A 13,712-nucleotide genomic window follows, 5' to 3' on the forward strand; every position below is an offset into this window, starting at 1 on the left:
AGTGTGCCATCAAGGCATTTGGGAATAGTGTGTGGTGTGGGCTTTGCCATGAGACGGGCCAGATCTGGGATTCCAGCTCTGCCATTTATTAGTTGTGGATAACACTAAGCAAGTTCCTTTTCTCAGGCTCCATTTCCTGAGCTCAGTTTATATGCAATGTGTGTGTAAATGAAGGGTCCTCCTTCTTACCTAACAGGGCAGTGGAGCTCTCTTCTGCAAACATCCTAGCAATAGCAACACCTCCCCCTGATACTTGCTTTTCTTATTTCTCTCCAGAACCCTCATCATCTGACCCCACCCAGTGTCTGAAGCTGCTTCTCCATTAGTCACTGACCTTTCTTACCCTACTCTGCTTTTGTGTTCTCATGTCTGCATGTCTTTCATTCTGCTCCCTGCCACCCTTTGGCAGAATTAATCACCTTCCAACAATTTATTAATCTCCCTGTTAGCCTTTATTACATTGCATTGCCATTGTCATTATCTGGCTCTCCTGTGCCACTCTAGCAGTTCTTTGAGGGAGACATAGTTTTACTTTATGTGCTCATTGCTTTCCGTCCAGTCATGTTGAGGGCATGGTCCTGATTATAGCATAGTCGCGTAAGACTCTAAGGCAGTCTTGAACCGTAGACCTTTTCATCTCTGGTGCTTTGCATAGAAATGGTCCTGATAGATATTCAAACTGTTCATTTGTATTTCAGAAAAAGTTACTAGGTATTGAAAGTAGAGTCTCATCATTAGGTGCTTCTAGTAACCTCTACGCATCACACATCTGTTCTGATAAGTCTTTTTTAATTAGTATTTACATGTACACATTGTTTCCCAGAATCAAGTCCCTCCAGAATTGGTGGAATTTTGAGTTTTTACATCTCATGTTAAAATGTATCTGCTTAAAATGCTGAATAAAATGAATTTTGTGTTTTAGATCACGTAGAGTTTTATTGTGAGAACCGTGACATCTGTTGTACTTGGTTGACTGTCGGGTTTTGCACAATCCTCCCGCTACCCCCCCAACACACACCAGAGAGAGAGAGAGCTGGCCATGTAGTGACTTCCACGAGGGCAGAGAGATCTGACCATGAGAGCAGGCTAAGACTGTGTGTACAGCCACAAACCCCAGATCAATAAAGGAGCTATTACTCCTGCTTTAAAAAGAAATTATCATTTAAAGATATTTATTAAAGTAGCTCGCCCACTTGACTATTCAAACTAAAGGCTTCAGGAAGTGCGTTCTCTTTCTTCAGACACTGCATCTCGGTCCCCCGTGATGCCTTTATGTCATGCAGCTCTGAGGAGGTTTGCAGTCTGTAAGCACTTTTGCTTCTTAGTGTTGACATTGGTGATTGACCTGAAAGGACAACTTGGTTTCTGATCCTTTTGAGCAAGTCACATAATCTCTTGGCACCTCAGTTTCTTTACATTTAAAACAGAAGGATCAAGACAAGAAAACCATCTAAGAAATCTCTCAGGACTAAAATGCTGGGAGATTAGGCATCTTTGTGTTTGTCTTTTTCATTTAAGAATATGAAATCAGCGAAATAAGCCCGAAAGAAAAAGAAAAATACCAGATGGTGTCACTCATAGCAGGAATCTAGAAAACTTAAATAAGGGACCAGGAAAAAGAAAGAAAATATCAAAATCAACAAACAAATATGAACCAGAGATACTCTATGGGGGGGTTGGGGTGGGGAAAGGAGGGATTGGGGTCAAAATAAGGGGGTTGTAATTGTATGGGGAATATAAAAATAAAATTTAAATTAAAAAAATATAACAAATGAAGGAAACACTACTCTGGGATTAAAAGCGCTCAAAAAAAAAAAAAAAAAATGAATGCAGGGCCTCCCCTGGTGGCACAGCAGTTGAGCGCTGGGCTGCGAAGCTGCCCGCAGCCTCTGCAGTGCCAGTTCAATCCCCGGATGCCGGGCAAGGGTCCCATATGGTGCGACAGACCTCTCCTGCCGTGCCCGCTGCTCCCCTCAGCAGTGTACTTTGGTCTGCTTGTTCTGTTCCCCACTCTGGCTCTGGTGAATTCTCTCACCCTCCCGTGCTTCTGACTGTACCCAGTGCTTGTATAAATAAATAAATAAATCTTTAAAAAAAAACAAAAAACACTCCTAAAAAAAAAAAGAATATGAATGCACACATTTCAGTGATGGGAATCATGTGTAAGCAATGCATTGCTTTCGTTCTAAGTGCCATTAGGAAGTGATCATGTTGGAGTCATAAAGTTGATTTAACAGAGAGGAAGATATGGTTGAATCATTTATGTACTTCCTGTATTTATAATAATATGGACTTCACAGATTATGGTTCACTTCACTTTCTTTTCAAATGGAGAAATGACTTAGTTTGTGAATTCATTCAGGCACACAGTAAGTGGCAAGATTAGAATGTAAGTCCAAGGTCCCTGACTAGTGCTATTTAATACTGTGACATGTGACCTAGAAAAAAAAATATCTGCTATAATATGAGGTGTAATCACTTAAGAAGAGCAAACTATTTTAGAGAAAGATATTTCAGCATATAGTGGGAACTTCATCTCACAGAAATGACCTTGCATTACTGGGTAGAGGCAGAATCTCAAGCTGGGTTTCCACCATTGGTTTTAAGTGGAAGCTGGCATCTAGTAAGCTCTCAGTGTGAAATGAATTGAGAGTCGGAGCAGGCTGAGGTGACAGCCTCAGAAGGCCCCCATGCTGCCTGTTTCCTCTAGCTTTGCTCTTCAAGTCCCAGTGATGAGTTGAACTTAGTAGTTTGTGTAGCATCCTGGAAGCTTGGTGTTTAGAACATGAATCCTGAGTGTAAATTAAAACCAAAGGGAGCGTCATCTAGATGCAAAATAATTTAATCTCATTATTTTGATCAGCAACTGGATATCCCCCCCAACTTGATTGACAGCTCACTAGCACATACAGTCAAATCCAGAAAATTAAATCCGTTATGTATTTAGGCAGGGCTTAAATAGAAGCACAAAGTGCATGTTTTTCTCTCAGTAACTCACGGAGCTCTCTGATGTAAGTTTTGAAGATAATTATTAGAATGCTTCAGAATATTTAATCTTATTGCCGTAATAAGCTCTCACAAAAAGCGTTGTAAAAGTTGTGGGTTTTTTTGTATTTTTTTAAGAGCGAAAGGACTTGATAATCCATCACACTGAATGTCCACGGCCCCTAGGGCAGTTAGCCAAGTGAATTTTAAAAGAATGGAAGACAAAAGTCTTCTTCTCCTTCATATCATCTCACTGTTAATGTTGCTCAGCGACCTTAGACTGCCTGAGCGGAAGCTTTTTCTGCGCACGCTCCGAAGGTAATTGCGGTACAGCATGACACTGATGACGCGAGCCTGGAATTGTTTTGAAACGATGTAGTAAAGAATCACATCTAGGCAGGTGCTGAGGTTCATGAGGAAGGTGGTGAAGGCGCCCCAGGGGTTGTAGCTGTTCTTCTCACTGTCCAGCATCAGGAAAGCAAAGCAGATGTGGAAAGGCGTGAAGCAGACCAGCACCTGCACCAGCAGCGTGATGATGATCCTTATGGACTTCTCCTTGACTTTGGGTTTCAGCTTAGACGTCTGACCGTGGAGGAGGCTGTGAATGATCACCAAGTAGCACCCAATCATGATGAACAGTGGGATCAAGAAGAAAAGTATCAGTCGAGTGAAGTTGAGCGGGTTAGCTAATTTGAAGTGGATGATGTCTAAAATCTTCAGGCAGGTGTGGTTGGAATTTTTATCTGGGTCTTCATGGAGCATCAGGGGCACAGTGGTGGTCAGGGTCATGATCCAGAGCCCCACGCAGGCCACCACGGCCTTGGTCGTGTTTTTAAGCTCTTTGGCATATTTGGGCTGCACAATGGCCATGTACCTGTCGGCACTAATAAAAGCCAGCAGCCACAGAGCGATGCTGGGGTAAAACATCGTGAGCGCCCCCAGGGCATGGCAGAAGTACTGCCCAAAGGGCCACTCCTCTTTGGCATAGTAGAACATTCGAAAGGGTAAGCTCATGATAAATATTAAGTCTAGTAATGCCACGTTCATCATGTAGACAGTTACAGTGGTCCTCTTCTTGGTGGTGCAACTGAACACCCATAAGGCGGTGACATTAACAAATAACCCAATGACCAAGATGCAACTGTAGAAGACAAGGGCCGCGACTCTGTACTCTTCAGGTTGTTCGCTTTGAGCCTGGCCAGGCTGAGTTTGGTTGGGGTGGGTCGTCATCTTATGGCTGGCTCTTGGGCATGACTCTTAGGAGCTGTCAAATAGTAAAAAGGAAAAGTCGGGATAAAACCCTTTGTTGAAAAATAATGCTGAACAGCCTCACCTTTGACTTGGCACGTCAGTGGATGTCAATTTTAAGACTTATTATGTTGAGGACTCAACATACGTGTCTTGGTATTTCTTAAGAACTACATTCGCTGCCTATTGCTAAGACGTACTAACCTGTTAGAATAGTCTGTAATGCACTGCCAGCGCCAGAGTGTTTATTTGCCCTCTTTCTGTCCACCTCCTTTTTTTCCCCAAGGAATGCACTTTGCCTTATGGTTTTTTTCCTGCAGTGTGAAGTTGGGCAGCAGTTGTCCCTACAGGAGCATTCTCGAAGGGAGCTCACTGGAGACAGACAGCCTCAATTTTGAATCTTACAAAAATAGTTTGCTGCTCTATCACCTTCATTCTGTTTATTTTGTAACCCAGTTAGTAATGTTCAAATGTCAATTTTCACTCATTGACTACCAATTTAATGGGTGCAATATGTAATAGAAAACTGATAGAGACCTTGTAACTGGTAGATTACTGGATATTGACAGAAATTCTCATTTGAGAGTAGGGACATTTTCTTTTTCACTGCTAAATCCCTACTGCCTTGGAGGGACAGAGCAGGTGCTCAGTGAATAAGCATTTGCTGAGTGGATAGATAAGTGAAGGAAGCAAGCTTTGGTGAGGTGACCCACAGGAGGTCTCTCACAGGACCTAGGCTCCAGTTTGCAAAGACTTACTCAGTTGACCTTTAAGCCTTTTTTTTTTTTTTAAGTGAGAAACTCTTTGTATTATTGTGTTCTCTCTGCATTATCATAGGTCTGGCAATAAGCCTGGTGCCATGGTCTGCAGACTTAGCACTTGACTCCTAGTTCACAGTGCACTGGAGACCGCCCAGTGCGTCTCTGGAGGGCCCCGCAGCTCCTGAAGCTGATGTCACTGCTGCGCAGAAAGCAGCACCTTGGAAACACAGCATCTCCGGCACAGTGCCCTTCCTGCTCTCGCCCCGTCCAGATGCAGGTGTTTACATACTGCTTGACGCTTAAATTTCAAAAGGGAATATTAAAGACATATATGAATACGCCCTTCGGTAACTTTGTGTGTACACAGACACTAATAAATTCCCTCCCCGCAAAAAAATGTCCATTTCTAATGGAAAGGAGTTTAGTTGTGATTATTACGAGCTTTGACCCCCAGTGTGAAACTTCCACTCCCTCTGGTGCAATGCCACCCGCCATGATTTCAAAAATAAACTTACTACAAAGAGGTGGAACTTTGTGGCAGCCTTTGACACATGGAGGTGGGTGAAAAGTTTCCTTCAAGAGTGTCGCTTTGCAGAAGGGCGGCCTACAGCTAGCCCTGAGTCTCCTTTGACTGAAAACCCCTCAGGTTTTCAGAGCAGTCTGGTGAGGGGCATCCTGGGCTGTTCTACTTTACAATTAATTTGAGCCATGAACAAACACAAAATCCAAGTGTTTCTCTTTCTTCCTTGACTGTAGCTGGTTTATGCCATGGTTACATTCAATGATTTTGGAGTAGAATTCTATATATTTAAACTCTGTATTCAAATGTCCAAATACTAGTGTAACTAGAATTTTCATTTCTATCAAATGAGAAAAGTACTGCATAATCAAATCCCCAGTATCATATAAAGGAGAGTATCTTGAAGTGTTCAGTGTTATTAACTTTAGAAGAGTTTTTAAATAGTAGTAGTAGTTGTAAATGAAATGTTGAATCCTTTTTTTCTCTTTTCAGATTGCATCAGGACCCCCTCAGCCCATCCTTATCCCCCCCTAACTTTGTCCCATTTAAAAATCAGTTTTTTAATAAATCTTCCCCTCCCCGTTGGCACCAAGCTGCTTTTATGTTACCAAAAGTTATATTCATTTGCTTAAGGTTGAGAAAATGATATGAGATATCTTTTAAAGGCACTATCCCTATAGGTTGTGTTCTGCGCACTCAGGTGTATTTTGGGATAAATATGAAAAAGTGATAGGCTTTCGAGTCAGTTTTCAAAAAGCTTTAGATCCCACCATTGTCTGTAATCTTTCTTCTCTTAAAAATTTTTAAATACATTTTGTGAAACAAATAATTACAACCAAATGACAAAGACTCTGAAATATACATGTGATTTATCACATCACACACATTTTGTTAAGATGGAAAAAAATTACATTTACTATCAATGTGAGTGTTGAAAACAAATAAAAATTGTATTACTGATGCAGGAAGAAGGCCGCATACCCCATTCAAGGTCCACCACCAACACAGTTTCAGTAATGTGTTATTAACTAACTATTTTGAAATTAAGTACGGCATTACTTAGGATCTGTGGATAAAATTAATTCAGTTGTACTCACCTCCTGTCCATCAGAAGGCGGTGGCAAGGAGAATGTTACCCCGTTCCATAAAAGAGACACCTTTGAGTTGCTTGTGCTAAAGTAGCTCTTTCGAGAAATGGTGTCTTTATATTGTTGTACTTCTCTTGTTTTAGGCTCCTCTTGTGCTTTAAGAAGTTGTTTCAAATATAACTCTTGGTATGGGAGTTGGTGCTCGCTCGCTGCAGTTGCTGCTCTGTCTCTTTCAGGAAGTCCTGTCTGCAATGAGACTTTTCAACTGATGACTTTACCCTGGATGTGGTTTTTCTCTCTCACAAATGATTTGTCGACGAGGTCATGCTTAGCATAAGCTCCCCCTTGAAGCGATGGCATATGTTTAAGAGAACCGTGAAGAAGGGGAAAATGTCCTCAGTCGCTTGCTTTGCTCGAGGTCTGCACGGTCTCTTGAAAGAGAATGAGATTCATTGTTGACTGGATGGGAGGCACAGTCTAGCCTCCTCGCTTTCGAAGTTGTGTGCCTTTGCCTGCTTACTTAAGCGCTCTGAACACTTAATCACTCTGTGCCTTTGATCCCACTTAGTTTCTGTACATTAAAACAGAGAATACCCATGTGATAGTATCGTGAGGAATTTTAACCAGTGAAGTCCCAAACACTTAACATTGTAGCTGCCACTTAGCACCCCCGGTAGCTCACCCTTGACTGCAGCGTTCCTAAAGTCACAGAGCATCCACTTTTTTACTCTTAGAACATTTCTAAATGGTTAAAATTGCAAACTTTTGTTATTTGCTTCTGCTTTGCATGTATATTTGGTTCGCTTTATTTTTTTTAAGTCCCAATGCTTCATATGCCTTATCTGTCACACGGAAGTCTAGAAATAACTCTTTTTGCATAAACATCCCTGCACAGGACTTTGGAAGTAACTCTGCAGTGGGATATTTACATATCAGGATTGTCTTCACCCAAGGAGGGAAATGAAACCAGCTGAAAGGGAAGCGAGCTGCCCAAATCTTTGCCTTCCTAGTTATATTGAATTTTTTACTTTCTCTCTTCATGAAAAAATGGTCTCACTTGCCAGCCCTAAAATTTTGGTTATCTTTATATTTGGCTAGGCATGATTTATCAACTTTCAGAAGGCACGTGGACTTCACTGTGTTTGTGTTTGAATCACATAAATGAGATTTCAGGCCGCGCTCCATCTCCCGTGCGGAAGAGGAGCTTGGCGTCTCCGTTAAGACAGGAGCCTCTTCCCCAGGCTTTGCGTCACCTTAACGCCGCATAGCCTGAGTCCAGGGCCCCAAAATCCAGTGCTCCTTCACGATGGCGTTCCCCACCGGGAAGACTTGTGCCCCCTGTCTTTCCCAGGAGGTGCTCTGTTCTGGGGTATTTGCCAGACCCTCATGGAGAGGCCACTCGGGGAGAGGCCACTCCAGTTGGGAGCCCCCACTGGAGTAGCCTGAGGGTGTGCCCCTGCCCGTCTTACTCTCCACTTAGCCCCAGGACCATCTGCTGTGGCTGTCCTTGCCTTCTCTGCCCTTCGCCAGCCTGTGACACCCCTGCCCCCTCGCCTGCCTCTCAACTTGCCCGCCGCTGTCTGTCCTTGAAGCGCTTGTGTCACTGATGCCTCTCGCAGGAGGTTTTCTCTGACCACTGAAACCAGGTTGGTTGCTCACCTCTGCAAGGCTCTGGGCACAGTAAATCCCATCGTGAAGCACAGCAGAGCCTGGTGGGGGCCGCTGGTAACGGGATCTTTCCATTCTGAACAGGTTTCGCTTCACCTCAGCAGATATGAGGGCCTGGCCCCGTTCCCACCCACAGTGTGGTGGTGAGAATCTTACCCCGTCCCGAACAGTGTCCCACTTGGGTATTATGAGTCTTTGCCCCCACCCCTCCTTTTCCAGACATGTATGTAACCTACCTTCTTTTTTGGGAGGGGGGCAGGGAGAAACATGCAGAATAGTATTTCTGGATAAAGAATATTGAGGTATTATTTGGCTAAATATGTTTTTAAAACATCCCAAGACCTCGTAACGATTATTGTACAGCCAAGTTAGTGTGAACCCCCGCTTCACTTGACTTCCTAAACTATTAAGAGTTTTCTAATCCCCAGATTCCTTGCCCTTGGCAATGTTTGTGCAATTTAAAAAGTTTGCAGACCATCAGGCACTTACTCATAGGGACCATCAGGCACTTACTCATCTCTCAGCAAACAAGTTGAACCCAAATAACCAAAGTGATAGATAATTCTGATTAAAGTAGATCTCAGCCAGCAATGAAAATAGATTTAGTTCTCTCACTTTGAGAATCATCTTAGGAGAAGGCTCCTGCCTGGCACTGAATTAGCAGGACCCCAGTCAGGAGTTTGTGTGACATTTCGCTTGCTGTCCCAGGACAGCTGAATAAAACTCACAGTCATTGTGATGTGGCTCCCCTGGCTCCTGGCCTCACAGTGAATGCGACGGCGCACGACATGCGGAGGGGCATGCGTGGGGAAATGCCCAGTCGTGAGTAGGGTCACTCAGAAGCAGAAGGTGGCTTGGTGGGTCAGGATCGGCAAAGACCCTTTCCCTCCCCGGACCGGGCACAAACCCCTCTGTTGTCGAGGCGTGTTCTCGGCTGTTCACAGATGGGCATCTCTAACTACACACCCGTAAGGTGCAGGTTCTTGGTTTAAAGAGTTCATCAGGAATTTTATTGTCTTGACCCCCCTCCTCTGTTACCAGAGGTAACCAGAAGTGAGGAGTTGTCCAGCAGGGTTCTAAGCACTTCACATGCATTGTCGATTTCACTGCATGCCAGCAGCAAAGTGTGGTTGAGGTGACAATACCTGGGTATTTACCTGTGAGTCTCAGATTATGAGATACTGTGTGCCCATTCTGAATTTTGTGTGATGGTATTATATTTCTTCTTGGTAATTTTTGTTGAAGTTGATCTGATTTTATAAAGAATACTCTGAATAGTGATGTGACCTGAAGCAAAAAACTGCCTCAGGACACTGTCCATTGGTGGTGGTGGTGGGGATGTGTGGAAGGCCACCACCCCATCTGCATTCTTCTGAGGTTGGGCAGACAAATTAACATCAGGCAGATTAGCAGGAGAAAAAGCCACGATTTAAAAACAGATGCATGAAGGATTTACCTGGTTGTAAATTCTAAAGAGTAATGGGATGGACTGGAGGTATTGATTCTGCATTTAGGGACCTGGGATATTGAGGAGAGAGGTGGGGAGGGGGCCTCAGTGACAAACAGGTGTAGGTGCCTCGAGAAGGACATGCTCACTGTAAACCTACACCTGGATGATGCCCCATACAACATCAGTGCCTCTCCTGCTAGGAAAAAAGACAAAGGACAGGAGGCTCTCAGGATCTCACTGCTGTCAGCCTGAATAATCCGCATCTTGAAGTCATGGTAATAGACTTCTGGAGGCCCACGGGTCTTGAGGTGACTGGTAGCTCTCCACAGCAAGGCGACTTTCACTGGAGGGGGCCCACTCTTATCTTTATGGGGAGACGCGTCCATTGCTGCAGATGCCCTCCTCTTTCCCTTTCCCTAGTGCTCACTAGTGATTTTATGTCCCCAAGGGAAGGTTTTGTAGCCAGAGTCTATCAGCCTGTAAATTTGATTTTGGTGCCTGGGAAGATCTCAGCTGTCCAGTGGGCCAGAGGCTTGAGTGAGCACACAAGCGGCCCATCCACACGGCCGGAAGTTGTGCCAGTATGCTCAGTCGCCAGTCATCAGAGACACCAACCTGCCCTCATGCACAGTGTTGACCTCTCTCTAAAGTGCTCCAACAGAAAGGCCGACAGAAGTGTTGGCAAGGCTGTAGAGCCACAGGAGCTCTGGTGCTTTTGGTGGGGGTTTAAATTTGGAAAACAGTTGGATGTTAAGGACTAAAGTGAAGAGACACATAACCTGTGTGAGAGTCCACTCGTGGGTAGAAATGCAGGTTCCTGGGTGCCAGGAGACAGAGAGCAGGATGTCGGGCCAGTGATACTTCCAGATTAGGAACAACCCACACCAGCACCTGTGGATCGGGTGAGCCAGCTGTGGTGTAGACCAACAGCTGCCTGCTTTCCGCCATCTGGGCGAATCGTTCAGAAGCACACACAGCAGTAGGGAGCCCCTCGTGCACCTGGTGAGGCGGGAAGGTGGATGTGCTGGGATTCGTGATGCAGGAGTCTGCAGATCTGGGTCCCGGAAAGCAGACCAAACTGAAAGGCAGGGTATGGAGCTTCATGTTTAGGGGGTGAAGCCTTTTGGGGGGTTGTGGGCACATACAGTAATGAGGAGGGCATCGCAGGAGAGCTTCCAGAAGGCTGGCAAGTTCTGTTTATTGACCTAAGTGCTAATTAGGGTGTGTGCTGTGATGATTTATTAAGGCACCTGTTTCTCTTTTCTTCCTGTATCTTTAAAGGTGTCAATGGAAAACAGCCGGCAGGTTAATTAGACTAACTGCAGAAGGGCTGATTTGGAAGGGCCTCGTGACAGTGGACCTTAGCGGCCAAAGGGAAACCCCTGGCCAGACTATTGCCTTGTTGCAACCCCAGCTCTTAGGCCCAAGAGGCCAAGGGAGGGAGGGGCCACTAGAAGCTGGAGGAGGGACCCCTATAGAGTCTCGGCTGCCTTGAGCTGAGCGGCCACTTCCTGTTGGGGGACAGAAAGCCTGAGGTAGCCTTGCAGGAGGGAGCCATAGGAATAAGTGCCCTGGCCTCAGGCGGCTCCTCACTTAAGCCTCCTCCCATGCGTGTCTCGGTGGAAGTTGGATGACATCTGTGTCCCCAGACAGAGCAGAGTGGAGAAGGGGAAGGAAGCAATGGACTTTCCGGCTCACGGCACTCTCTGTATGTGTGTTATATTTCCTATTCAAAAGGGGGTCTTAAAAGAGCTTGGGTTTTGGGGTTGGAACCAGCTGGGTTTGCGTTATCTCCCTGCTGCTTGGAAGTGGTTTCCATGTAACAGCTCACATTTTTAAGAGCTGACGCTCCATTCTTACCTGTGAATCACCTGTTCTTTCTTTATGGTTTGTGGACAGGACGTGTTACAGACACCGAATTTTCTTTGCCTCCTGCCTGAAATGTTGGCCTTTTTTCTTGGCTGTTTATTTAATTTTTTTCTGGGAATTTTCAAACTGGGGGTGGATAGCAGTGGGAAGCTGTCCATGCTGTGGCTAACTGACTGAGTTACCCTTCAACTCAGAGCATCCCTCGCCTAGGAGGAAGAAAGGGGAAGTTGGGCAGGCTTTCTGGAAGGGCCTTCTGCCTCCTCCTCATGGTACAATTCTAAGGCGCTCCTCCCACTGTCTCCCTCTGAATTTTTGTGGGACTGGCATTGAGAAACATAGGCTAGGACTTGAGGCTTGCCGCCCTCACGTCCTCTGTGTGGAAACCGTAATGTGTGTGTCCAGAATTTGTGTCATAAAACCTTGTCCCCAGGAGTCACACCTATATCGTGGGTATCTGGGCCATACAAAACCCAGACACCTGGGCCGGCCTCTGTAGTTCCTGTCTTTACTCCTCTTTAAGACTTTCATTGGTGGTGTTGAGTGTGTGTTGACTTAATTTATCTTTAAGTTAGCTGATTATAACATATATGATGTTTATTTCTTAGATGTTTATCCATCTCTAGTAGATTGTTATGTTGTTCCAGCCAACTTGCCTTCTACTTTTAACTCTTCACCTGCTGGTTTTACATACAGTAGGAAGTTGTGAAAAGGGGCCAGGCCCCAGGCTAGCCTGGCTTCTAAGCCGAGAGTCTGCCCACTCCTTGGCCCGGCACCCTCCCCACTACTCTCCCAGCAGAGAGGGCGCTCTGGGTACCCCAAAGGCGCATGGAAACATCTCAACAGCCTGAGAAAGACAAATTGTGTGGGCCTCCTTTCCCCCTGGCGGTAAGGCTGTGCTGATCTGGGTTACTCACAGAGCTGCTGACAGCATTCTCTCTCTCTCAGGCTTCAGAATCTGGCACCAGAGAGAAACCAGTTGGATTTTTGCTAAGATTTTTTCTTTTCATTGTGGATACTTCTTGTAGGGATGTTCTTTATAAGAAGTTTATGACTTTCAGCTCATGCAGCCTCTTGGAGTCTAAGTAGAATCGTAACAGAAAAAGAAAGGAAGGAAGTAGGTAGCACCACCCTCAGCGCCCTGCGGGCGGCCTAGGTAGGCTGCGGAGACCTGGGCACTGCCCCACCTCCGAATAGTTTGTTCTTCTCACATTAATGTGGTTCTTTATTTGGCATCAGTCATCAGACGTTTCTAGCACTGGAAGCTAGAGGGTGTTGACATTTCCTTTTAGAGTTGTGCCGTTCTCATCACTGAACTGTAATCTGTGTCTGTCTTATAGACCTAGTACGTGCACCCAGCCTGGTGCTCCACCAGTAGGTGCTCAAGAAACAGGCTTTTGGATTTTTTTTTTCCCCATGAGGAAGAAAACAATGCCGTGTCCCAAAAAATGAGCACTTGGAGTTCCTAGGTAGATAGGCTCACAAAGACATTTCAAGCAGAAGAATGAGCCAAAAAAGAAAACTTTGGGTTGGTTAGGTAGAAGCAGCCTTAGGATGCAAGTGTTTGGGGAGATAAACATTTATTGGAGTGAAGAAGTGGGCACCATTTATTTCTAGTTGGGGAACTCCAGGTGAGTGAGTAGGAAGTAGTTGGGGTGGCTCGCAGTGAACCCCGCCTCCCTGCCATGGGTGTTGCGGGCGTAGACGTTGGGCCTGGGCTGTTGCTGCCACCTGCAGGTGCTGAGCCGGCTCGCAGCTCTTCCCCTTCACCTGATTTGAAGTCTTGTTGAGACTGAAATAAATTTTTTAAAAGGCTGTTCAGCTGTGGGAGACAGTAGAAATACCTTAATGTTAATTGTCTGTACATTCCTACCTTGTTCAGTATTATGCAGTAATACCCATGCTCTAAAGCATTTTGGTTTATAGACCATTTCTCCCTTCATTGAAAGTGTCCTCTATTTTCAGGAAACCGTTTTCCTCTGTAGAACTGTGTGTTCCTTGACTAGACCCTAAGAAGCTTCCATTTTCAAAGTTATTTGTGCCTGATATTCCAAAATTTATACAAAAAGATGGCCTTGAATACATCATTTAAATTTTTTTTTCAATCATGGTAAAACATACATGGT

At 45.0% G+C, this 13,712-nt stretch overlaps 2 protein-coding genes across 2 annotated transcripts in view; one reads left to right on the top strand and one right to left on the bottom strand.

Moving 5' to 3' along the window:
• Positions 1–13,712, top strand: part of UBAC2 (UBA domain containing 2) — a gene marked incomplete at both ends in the record, with an annotated part of 119,533 nt that overhangs the window by 23,099 nt on the left and 82,722 nt on the right. The window lies entirely within an intron of this gene.
• On the bottom strand, positions 3,226–4,215 carry GPR18 (G protein-coupled receptor 18; the record flags this gene model as incomplete). The annotated part of the gene is made up of 1 exon (XM_084235500.1): positions 3,226–4,215. One exon carries the CDS (start codon positions 4,213–4,215, stop codon positions 3,226–3,228), a length of 990 nt encoding a protein of 329 aa, XP_084091626.1.

This window comes from Talpa europaea, assembly GCF_964194135.1.
Source record: "Talpa europaea genome assembly, chromosome: 6".
Lineage (NCBI taxonomy): Eukaryota > Metazoa > Chordata > Mammalia > Eulipotyphla > Talpidae > Talpa > Talpa europaea.